Source organism: Henckelia pumila, chromosome 2 (assembly GCF_033568475.1).
Source record: "Henckelia pumila isolate YLH828 chromosome 2, ASM3356847v2, whole genome shotgun sequence".
Taxonomy (NCBI): Eukaryota; Viridiplantae; Streptophyta; class Magnoliopsida; order Lamiales; family Gesneriaceae; genus Henckelia; species Henckelia pumila.
The window spans coordinates 140,185,439-140,195,915 of NC_133121.1; the positions used below are offsets into that span (position 1 = coordinate 140,185,439).

General features: G+C 30.5%; 1 protein-coding gene across 1 annotated transcript; it reads left to right on the plus strand.

Moving 5' to 3' along the window:
* The first annotated feature begins 6,579 nt into the window (after positions 1–6,579).
* On the plus strand, positions 6,580–10,235 carry LOC140878543 (increased DNA methylation 1-like). The gene is made up of 10 exons (XM_073282146.1): positions 6,580–6,584; positions 6,807–6,864; positions 6,992–7,048; positions 7,146–7,394; positions 7,974–8,041; positions 8,146–8,202; positions 8,318–8,411; positions 8,500–8,640; positions 8,892–8,960; positions 10,179–10,235. Exons 1-10 carry the CDS (start codon positions 6,580–6,582, stop codon positions 10,233–10,235), a joined length of 855 nt encoding a protein of 284 aa, XP_073138247.1.
* The last annotated feature ends 242 nt before the right edge of the window (positions 10,236–10,477 follow it).

Sequence of the window (10,477 nt, forward strand, 5' to 3'; positions counted from 1 at the left end):
CGAACGGAGTCAACGCACAAATAAATCAACTTGTCACAGCCGTTGTCAAACGAGCGTTAGCTGTAAGGGGGGAAGCCAATCCCCCCCCCCCCCCCCCACCAGATCAGAACACACAATTGGAGGAGATCAAGAAATTGAAAGAAGAGATGGAGCTCTTAAAGAAGAAAGAGTCCGGATACCTAGCCACGCCTGTCCGAAATATTCCTTTCTCTGCTGAAATACTGGATTCCAAACTCCCCAAAAACTTTAAGTTTCCACATGTTGGGGAATATGATAGAAAAGAGGATCCGGAAGAGCACCTATCCCGTTTTGAAAATGCTGCGTTGTTGCCCAAATATTCTGACCCGATCAAGTGCCGGGTCTTCCTCAATACTCTGATAGGGCCAACACAACAATGGTTCAACCTATTGCGTCCAGGGGATATCAAGAAATTCAAGGATTTCAGCAAGGTCTTTCTACACCATTTTGCTAGTAGCAAAAAGCACCCCACAACAACTCTCAGTCTTTTCGCTATCAAACAGCAAGGTCAAGAAGATTTGCAAGCATATATCCGTCGATTTAGTGCTTTGGCCATTTAAGTACCTACTTCCACTACTGATCTGCTCATCAGCGCTTCCACCCAATTAAGGACTTACTACAGGGGATTTTCTTAAATCCTTAATATTGTATACATATATTATATGTTTGTTCAAATCAATTTAAATTTGAAATATTAAATGAGTTGCGTGTGTGATTAAAATATGAATAGTATTTATTGTGTACATGTATTATATTTTTGTTTCAAATCAATTTAAGTTTGAAAATAAAATGAAATCACAAAAATGGAAATTATCATGGACAAATGAAGTTAATTTAAAATAGAGAGATATAGATTTTGTTCCTTTCTTTATTTTTATTTTTTTTGTTTTTACTTTTTGAAGGATATTTTAGATATTTCTTCTTTAGTTTCACCAAATTAAATTTAATTCGAATGTGCATCCATGAATTTGCTGAGCGTCTAGATTAATTTGATTTGTCCACGAATTGGTGATTCTAAAATTGTAAGGAAAACAAAATTTTAAATTCATAGGTTTCCAAAGTCATGAGAAAATTATGAATTTATTTAACGTTATTTAATTTGCACAATTCAATTATTCGTGGTTTTAAATTTAATTTGCAAAAAAAAAAAAAAAATTATGTTCGAAAAAATTTAATTTCGATCCTAAATAAATATTAATTTGACCTTTAATTTTTCATATATATAATAAATTTTTAAATTTTTGTCATATTGAATTTTGGTTATTTTCTTTTAATTTTTTTTATCTCATAATTGTGTAACAAAAAAATTCTTTAAAAAATATATAAAAATCGCTCTACAAAATTAATATGAAACAAAATCGCACTTATAATTTTCATTTGATATAGTAGTTTTTCTTAGCGACTCTTGTTCCTAAAACCCTAATAAGTTCACTATATATAACGTTATTATCTATCATTTCCTTGTCTGAAAATTGTTTCTGTCGACGACTATTCGATCATTGACCACAGTCGAATTTTGTCAAAATTTTCTTCAGTTGTCTATAGATTTTTCATTTATCACCTTTCTCTCATTTCTAAATCCTCGTGATTTGGCTTCTCGAATGTGATTCTTACCACCACTAAAAGATCTAATTTATCAGGTATAAATTTATCTTTATTAATTAGAAATGTGGCTCCTATATTTAACTTGTTTCATGTTTATGTTTTCCACACACATATGTATGTATGTATGTTTGTGATTTCAGATTTCGTGAGAAATCGAACTGAAAAATTAATTATTAATTGATTTTACCCAAATGGTGACTCAAAACTTTTATGGAAGTTAGATTTGTGAAATCATTTTGTGAAAATATGAATAATACACTTGTTATTTATTTATTTATAAAAACCTTAAAAAGTGATGATTTATTGACAAAAAAAATTTCTTAATAGCTTAAGATCTATGGAATAAATTAATCAAACATGGGAGTATGGGACAGGTTAGGGATGACAACGGAGCGGGTTTGGGACGTGTTTGGGAAAACCCGAGACCCGCCCCGCCAACCCGTGGACCCGGCGGGTCTAATGCGGGTTAGACCCGTTGGACCCGTCAAATTAAATATAATTTAAATTTTATTAAATAAAAAATTAAATAATTTAAAAAATTAACAATTCATCATTAAATTTATTTTTTAAATTTATATTAATAATATTTATGACAAAAAAATATTCCTACAAGTTAAAATATATCATTTTTTATTTAATTAATAATTAATAAAAAAATAAAAATCATAATAATATATTTTCATATTAAAAATATCATAATATATTTAAATTATTTAAATCCAAAAATATTATAAACTCAAATTAGGAATAAAATATTGATTATGTAATAAAAATAATATAATTATATATTATTAATATATATACATGTATATTTTATATTTATATTAAAGTATATTTAATATATATATTTTTGGCGGAGCGGGTTCGGGGGGTCCGGCCAAACCCGGGATCCGCCCCGGACCCGCATGTGGACCCGCTTGATCGGGTTTAAACCTGCCCCGCCGGGCCAGTTTCAATGCACCCGACCTTTTGTCATCCCTAGGACAGGTTGGTATGATAAAAAAAAAATTGAATAAATCAACGAATTCTTATGTTTTCAAGAGACTTTGTTCCATTTTATATGATGTAAAAGGTAAAGTTAATATTATATTGAACATACGTAATTTCTAGATAAAATTATGTGTATGCATGTAAACATGCACATCTAATCTAAATTATTACATGAAGTCAAAAATTAATTAAGTTATTACAAACAGTCAAAATTGTACGCCCGATTCTTCTTAAATGCCAAAGGATATTATATTTTTCTTAAATTTACGATCTATATTCAACAAAAATATTTTAATAATTTTAATTATTGGAAAATCAAGGGGACCAATCTCAATTTTAATACATAAACTATATATTAATTTCATTAAATAAAATTATGTATTTATAATATATATATATATATATATCATGTGTGCGATGCACGTGCATCGCACGAGGACACTCTGACTCAACTACTCAGGCATAGATTTTATAAATTCTTTAAGCATGTATAAAAGTTTCTATGTAAAACTAATCTATATATAAAACTTGAGGCAGTTATACTAATCGAATTGTTCCGTTCATGTGACACACCAAAGTCACATTACCCATCTAACCTTAAAAGTTAATAATTTATTTCTATATATAAAGGACAAAAAGGTCTATATCAAAATTTCTTTCTCTTCTATGATAGAATCCATTATCATATTCAATTTAAAATTTAAAAGAACGGTTTATCAACATCTTTTCACTTGATATATTCCTTGCTCAATTTTTTATTTACATATATTTTTTTTCATTTTATTGCACATGCATCGCATGTGCATTGATAGCTAGTATATGTAAAACAGAAATCGTATTTACGAAAAAAAATTTAATTAAGAATAGATAAATTTCTTATTGAATTTCCTCTAAGCCCTAATCAATTTGGTATATATAGCATTTCTTCAATCATCATTTTCGTTCTCTTGATGTTTTTTTTTTGGTCGGCGGAGAATTTACCTCTAACCTCAATGGAATTGCAATAAAAATCTATTAAATTATCCATTGAAATTCTAATTATTTATCTCGTTTATCTCAATTCTGTAACTTTTTTCTTATTCAATCTTGATTAAGGTTTTCTTTCGTTGTTCGGTTCTTACCACCTCTAGAAGATCTAGTACTTTTTGATCAGGTACAAATTCCCTTATAAAGTTAGTCCATTAAATTCTTGCCTTGTCGGTTCTTACCACCTGTAGATTAATTTGATTTGTGCCCGAATTAGTGATTCTAAACTTGTATGAAAATTTGTCTGCCTAACCTCTCGCCACAAAAGGAGTCTTTGGGAAAAAAAACTTGTATGGAAATCAGATTTTTAAATTCATATAGGTTTCGGAAGTCATGAAAAAATTATGTATTTATTTAATGTTATTGCAAAATTCAATTATTCATGATGGTTTTAAATTTAATTTACTTAAAAAAATTTATGTTCGAAAAAAATTAATTGTATTATCCTAAATATATATTATTTTGACCTTTAATTTTTCATATATATGAAAATCTTTTAGAATCAAATAATGTAAAATTTTATTATTTCATTTCTTACCCATTCAAGGGGTGATAAAAATTTATGTTTGAAAAAATTTAATTGTATTATCCTAAATACATATTATTTTGACCATTAATTTTTCATATATATGAAAATCTTTTAGAATCAAATAATGTAAAATTGTATTATTTCATTTCTTACCCATTCAAGGGGTGATAAAAAGCATAATGAAGTTATAAATTTAAAAAAAATTGCATGACTTCATGTTAGATATAGATGGATGACGTGTGGAATGAAAAAAATATGGTATTCATTAAAATTAAAAAAACATTCTTAGTTATGTATGTGAATATGTTTTACATAAATAAATTTTGGATTTGACGAGACTTTTGAATGCATTTGAAATATTAAGAATCTATGCAAAGCAAGATAAATTTTAATGAGATCGGAAAAGAATTAATACGATGCTTATAATATCATGCGGAATAGGAATATTAATTAGTGGATATTCAATGTGTCATTAATTATACACTTCTATTCAAATTTTAAGACTGATCAATCTGTAGTCCGTACGTGCATGGCATGATTTTCTCATTGGAATACCATATTATTACATTAAAGGTGAAATGAACAATGAAGTCCGTGCATGGCATGATTTTCTCATTGGAATACCATATTATTACATTAAGGGAAAATTTCTTTTGTGGTCATGTATATATTTGTCACTTTGCGATTTCACTCTGTAGTCTTTATTTTTTTTTTGGCAATTTAATTTAGTCTTTTTTTCCGATGTGACGTTGACGTGGCACCAATTCAGTGCTGATGTGGAGCTAACGTGTACAGTGTCACGTAAACATTTTCGAATAAAAAGGACAGAAATTGCCAAAAATCGGAACATGCAGGACTAAAACTGAAATTGCAAAAAATCGAAACATACATGATCAAATTTACAGTTTTACCTTACATTAAAGGTGAAATATATGAACAAGGCCGCGGGGATATGAAAAAACTTTGGAAAATACATGTTTTAGATGACCGTTTGAACTTATTGTTAATTGTTGAATACTGATTATTATGCTGAAAATGCGTGCAATTGATGTGCATTGGATGTGCATCTTCACAATTAGTTGTATATTGAATTAGATAATCAACCGAACAGTTGTTTATGGCGATCATTTCAGGTCCTTAACTTCTACTTGATCCATTTGCCTCAAATGTCTTCATCAAGTAGTCGAAGCAAATTGAAACATGAGGGGAAACTAACGAATAAGTAAGTGCCCATCATGTCTTAATTTGTTTCTTATTAATCATAAGTTCTATAGTTTTTCATGTGAACTCATCTGATCATGCATTTATGAAAATTATTATTGTCGCTCTTGTCTTGCAGGGATTTAGGAATGCACAAATCAATATTAGCAGGGAATGCACTTCCCGATGGAACGGCTTTGTCATACATCATACGTGGACAGGTAAATTCAATTTAACATATATACGATAATCGTATATAGAAATTAGTGTTCAACCTCTACATTCTTACTTTTAAGCAGGTAAAACTTGAGGGTTATAAGAAGGATGGTGCAATTTCTTGCTCGTGCTGCAATAAATTGGTAATTTAGAGCTTTTTAATTAATTAATTAATATTTGTTTGATATTGAATCAGTTGTAGATGTACAATACCTATCCTATCTATGAAGTTGACATCATTTTGTTACAGAACAGGTTAGCCCCTCACAGTTTGAGAAGCATGCTGGTTGTGGTTCCCACAAGAAACCGTGAGCGATTTTTTAATTTTCAAGCAAACGTCACAATTTTTTGCACATGTGGAGTACTTAATTAGGTTACTTAAACTTGAATATATATACTTGTTCTGGCAGTTACCACAACATATTTATAGCAAACGGTATGTCCCTCCATCAGCTATATGTTGACCAAGTGAAAAACAGTGAATCGTCTTCGAGGGAGAAAGATGATTTGTGTTCTATATGCAAGCTTAGGGGAGATATGATAAGTTGTGGAAATTGCCCGCGAAGTTTTCACGTTGGTAAGTAGATTTAGTTGTTCCCAGTTTTTTCAGTAAATCTATATATATATTCTAACCTTTCAAGTACTTTCCGTTGTAGAATGCGCTGGTCCTCCAGGTATTCCCCAAGGTAAATGGTATTGCAAATACTGTGAAAACATGTTTGGGAAGAAAAAGTTTTCAAAGCGCAATGCAAATGTTCTTGCTGCTGCTGGCGCAAACCCTCTTGAAGAATTAAACCAGCGATGCATTCGTGTTGTTGGAAATTTTGAAGCTGAGATTGGTGGATGTTCCATTTGTCGGTAAATTTTTCATTCAAGAATTTCATGATAATTATATCCGTGCGTGCAAATTGAGTGCTAATTTTGTGCATGCCTCCCAAAAATTAATTTCGCACTCTATATGCACTATATATGTTTCTTTGGCATACAATGAATTTATGAAGTTATATATCTTCGAAATCAATTTTCAAAGTGCATCCTTAATCACGTACGTACAATTAATAATTATATCTACTATAAATCAATCTGTAAATTATTTTTACAAATAACAAGAAAATACAAGTCTCATTAATCGAGAGATTGAATTGTGTGCAATCTATTTTCTTTTCTATTATATTTTGCTTTATTTTTCCTTTAATGACTAATCATGGTCTTGTTCTTATAGGGATCATGGGTTCAGCAAGTTCAGAATAAAAGACAACACAATAATCATATGTGATCAGGTATAACTCGCTTTCTTAATTTTAGACATGATTACGCTCCTTTGAATTATCGGTTTGCATATATAATTTATTAATATCTATTATTATATATCCCCAAAGCATAATCATTGAGTATCTGTTATTCTAGTGTGACAGGGAATATCACGTTTGTTGTCTGAAGAAGCAAAATATTGCTAATTTAGAGGTATATATGTCGATACAGAAAACATGTTCATTATCTTTTGGTTTTGTAACATTTTCTTTTTTCTTTTTGATTTTATAACAAACAATTAAAAATACAGATATTGCCAGAAGATGACTGGTTTTGTTGCATAGAATGCAACAATATCAACTCCACTCTGAAGGAGTTGGTAGAGGCTGGAGAACAAATGCTCCCTCCAAATATTGGAAGCTTCATGAATAAAAAATTTGAGGAGCATGGTTTACAACATAATCCAGAGCTTGAAATAATCAGATGGAGGCTTTTTAAAGGGAAAAAAGCTTCTGAAGTCACCAGGGTGTGGCTTTCTGGTGCTGTTAATATTTTTCATGTAAGTTAACTTTCAACTTGTGCTTCTATGAATCTACTATTTGCATTGTTGTTCTGAAATTTTCCCATCATATTCCAGCTCTTTAAATTTCGTGTCAATTTAAGATATTTTCATCATTTGGATGGACTTAAAAATTTTGGTATCATCTTCGATCCTCTTGTCATACTTTTCTGTTTAACACTTTTTCAGCATGCAATTTGCACAAGAGTTGATGTTACATCTTTCAAATTTATTTTATGGCCCATTAAAATTATATGATCTTAAGAAGAAAGACATCATTTTTAGATCTCTGTCACACATGGAAAAAATAAAAATATTTAAAAATAATTTATAATGGGCAACAATGAAATTCTATAGCAATTTGTATTAATCATTTTCGTAAAGTGTGGACGAATAGGAGCTCACTTGGCAGTTAATCATTTTTGTAAATCGAGGTCGCGCAGACTCGAGCCCACACGTCTAAAGTTGCCTTTTATAATTATAGTTAACATGGTTTTTTTCTTTGATTGATTGTATTTTGTGAGTTTATTCAATGAAAAGAATTTGAGAAGTGATTTTCAATCAATCAAATTGTTCCAGGAATGTTTTGAACCGATTGTTGTTCCCAGCAATAGCAGTCATGATCTTATTCCGAACATGGTTTATGGGTAAGACGTCGTATGTGCTTCAAAAATTCTATGCATTAATTGTTGTTTTAAGTTGTTTTTGTGAATATGAATGGGTACTTTAACATATGGCTGCTGCTTTCCAGGAGGAAGGTCAAGGATCAAGATTTCTGTGGCATGTATTGTGCCATTTTGACAGCAAAGTGAGTAATATATATAGATTTATATATGCAGGAAAACATGTTGAATTCCTTGGTAAATCATCGTTTGAATATTGAAACTTTATTTTAATTCATATATTTTGTCTATTTTGAATAGCTCTGTTGCGGTGTCCGCTGGAATTATTCGAATATTTGGTTCGGAGGTAGCAGAGCTTCCCTTAGTTGCAACAAGACCTGATTGCCAGGGCAAGGTGGGGCATGTCCACCCTAATATATACTAGAAATCATGTAAACGAGTACAAATTATATGTCTTTTAATGAAAAAATAACATTTCTCAGGGATACTTCCAATCTCTCTTCTTTTGCATTGAGAAGCTTCTTTCACACCTCAATGTCAAAAATCTTGTGCTTCCTGCTGCCCATGAAGCAGAATCAATGTGGAGAAAGAAATTTGGTTTCGAAAACCTTGGCCCGGAACAGGTTTATCTTGTGCTTGTTTTAATGGAGGCTATTGGAAATTTAAAATACTTTTCATGCTCATTATTAGTAGATGATCCTAGCATATGGGTAATACCCAAATCATGCATACAACGATTCGTATTTTTACACATAGGCGTAATTAATTATATATTGTTGACGTGGCAAATCATAGGACATTAGATCTATCATTGGGGTATTACTCATATGCTAGGTTGAAATTTACCCTCATTATTCTATATTCTACTCTGCAGTTGGATCAATACATGAAGAGTTACCCCATGATGGCATTTGAAGGGACATCGTTTTTGCACAAACCAATAGTATTGGGTTCTTGAAATTTTCTACAAATAGAGTGTGAATTCGTCAACGCATATGTATAAATCTTGGTTAACGTTGTATATTTGTCATAGGAAATTTTTTTGGCTGGTCAGATTAATATGCATTAAGAAATTACGTGTTTTATTTGATATATAAATTACTTATTTTTGTGCGACATTCCTGTTATTATTAAAGTTCTTTCATAATATATTTTTAAGAAAATTATTACGGATTTTTATTTTAAATCTATACTTACCTTCACATACTTTCCTTCCATTTATAAGCATTTGACTCTGCCCTCTAGCGATCGATAGTTGTACAAATTAAATGACATGTTTGCATAGCGAGGATAATGTTCGCTCTAAAAAATTAATATTAATTAGAAATCGCACTTAATAAAAATGTTAATTAATTAATATCGGTAGTTTCCTTAGCTCTTGTTCCTCTAAACCTTAATCAATTTACCATGTATAATGTCATTATCATCCTTCCCTTTGTTGCATGAGATTTGTTTCTGTTGGTGGTTGACCTTATTGAAGAAATGTTTCATCTCATTTCCCCCCATAACAATTGATTTCAAGTATTTGATAATTATGTTAGTGAATGGATCAGAGCTTATTTTGCGCTCACCAAAATTTAATTTTGCACTCGATATGCACTGGGTATCTTTGCTATCAAATGCATAAAAGGACTATAGTTAGATCTTGATTTTATTTTTTATTATTAGTTGTCGATCGGTGTCCACAAACTATATGGCCTCGTGATTAAATTTATTTATTTATAAAAGTGTAATTGTTATTCAACAATTCAATAATTTATTTAAGGGAAAAAAAAAACTCAGATACTAATTCACAGCTTAATTATATGAAGTTTTGATTAATATACGTACATTGCAATTTAATGATTACCATTCAATTGATTGATTCTTAATTCTCCCTTCATTAACTTAAATATTAAGAATTTACGCAAAGCAAGATAATTTAATGAGACAAAAAAAATTAATACGATATAGATATCGTGCCCAATAGGAATATAATTATTCGATTTTTTTTTGCTGAAGCTATATCTATATCATGTGGGTCAATTAGCAACTCTCTTTTCAATTTGTCATTAATTATGCACTTCGTTTCAAATTTTTAAGGCCCAATCTGAAGTCTGTGCATCACATGATTTTCATATTGGAATATCATATTCTTAGATGATTTGTTTTCTATATGCAGGTTCAGGGGAGATTTGATAAGTTGTGGAAATTGCCCCCAAAGTTTCTTGTGTTGTAGAATGTGCGCTGGTCGTTCAGGTATTCCCCAAAGTAAATGGTATTGTAAATATTGCGAAAACATGTTCGGAAAGAAAAAGGTTTTCAAATCAAAATGCAATGCTATTGCTGCTGGAACAAACCCTATTGACGAATTAAACCAACTGTGCATTAGTGTTATAGGAATTTCTGAAGCTAAGATTGGTGGATGTTCCATTTGCTGGTAAATATTTCATCCAATTTTGGCTATACCAATTGAATTCA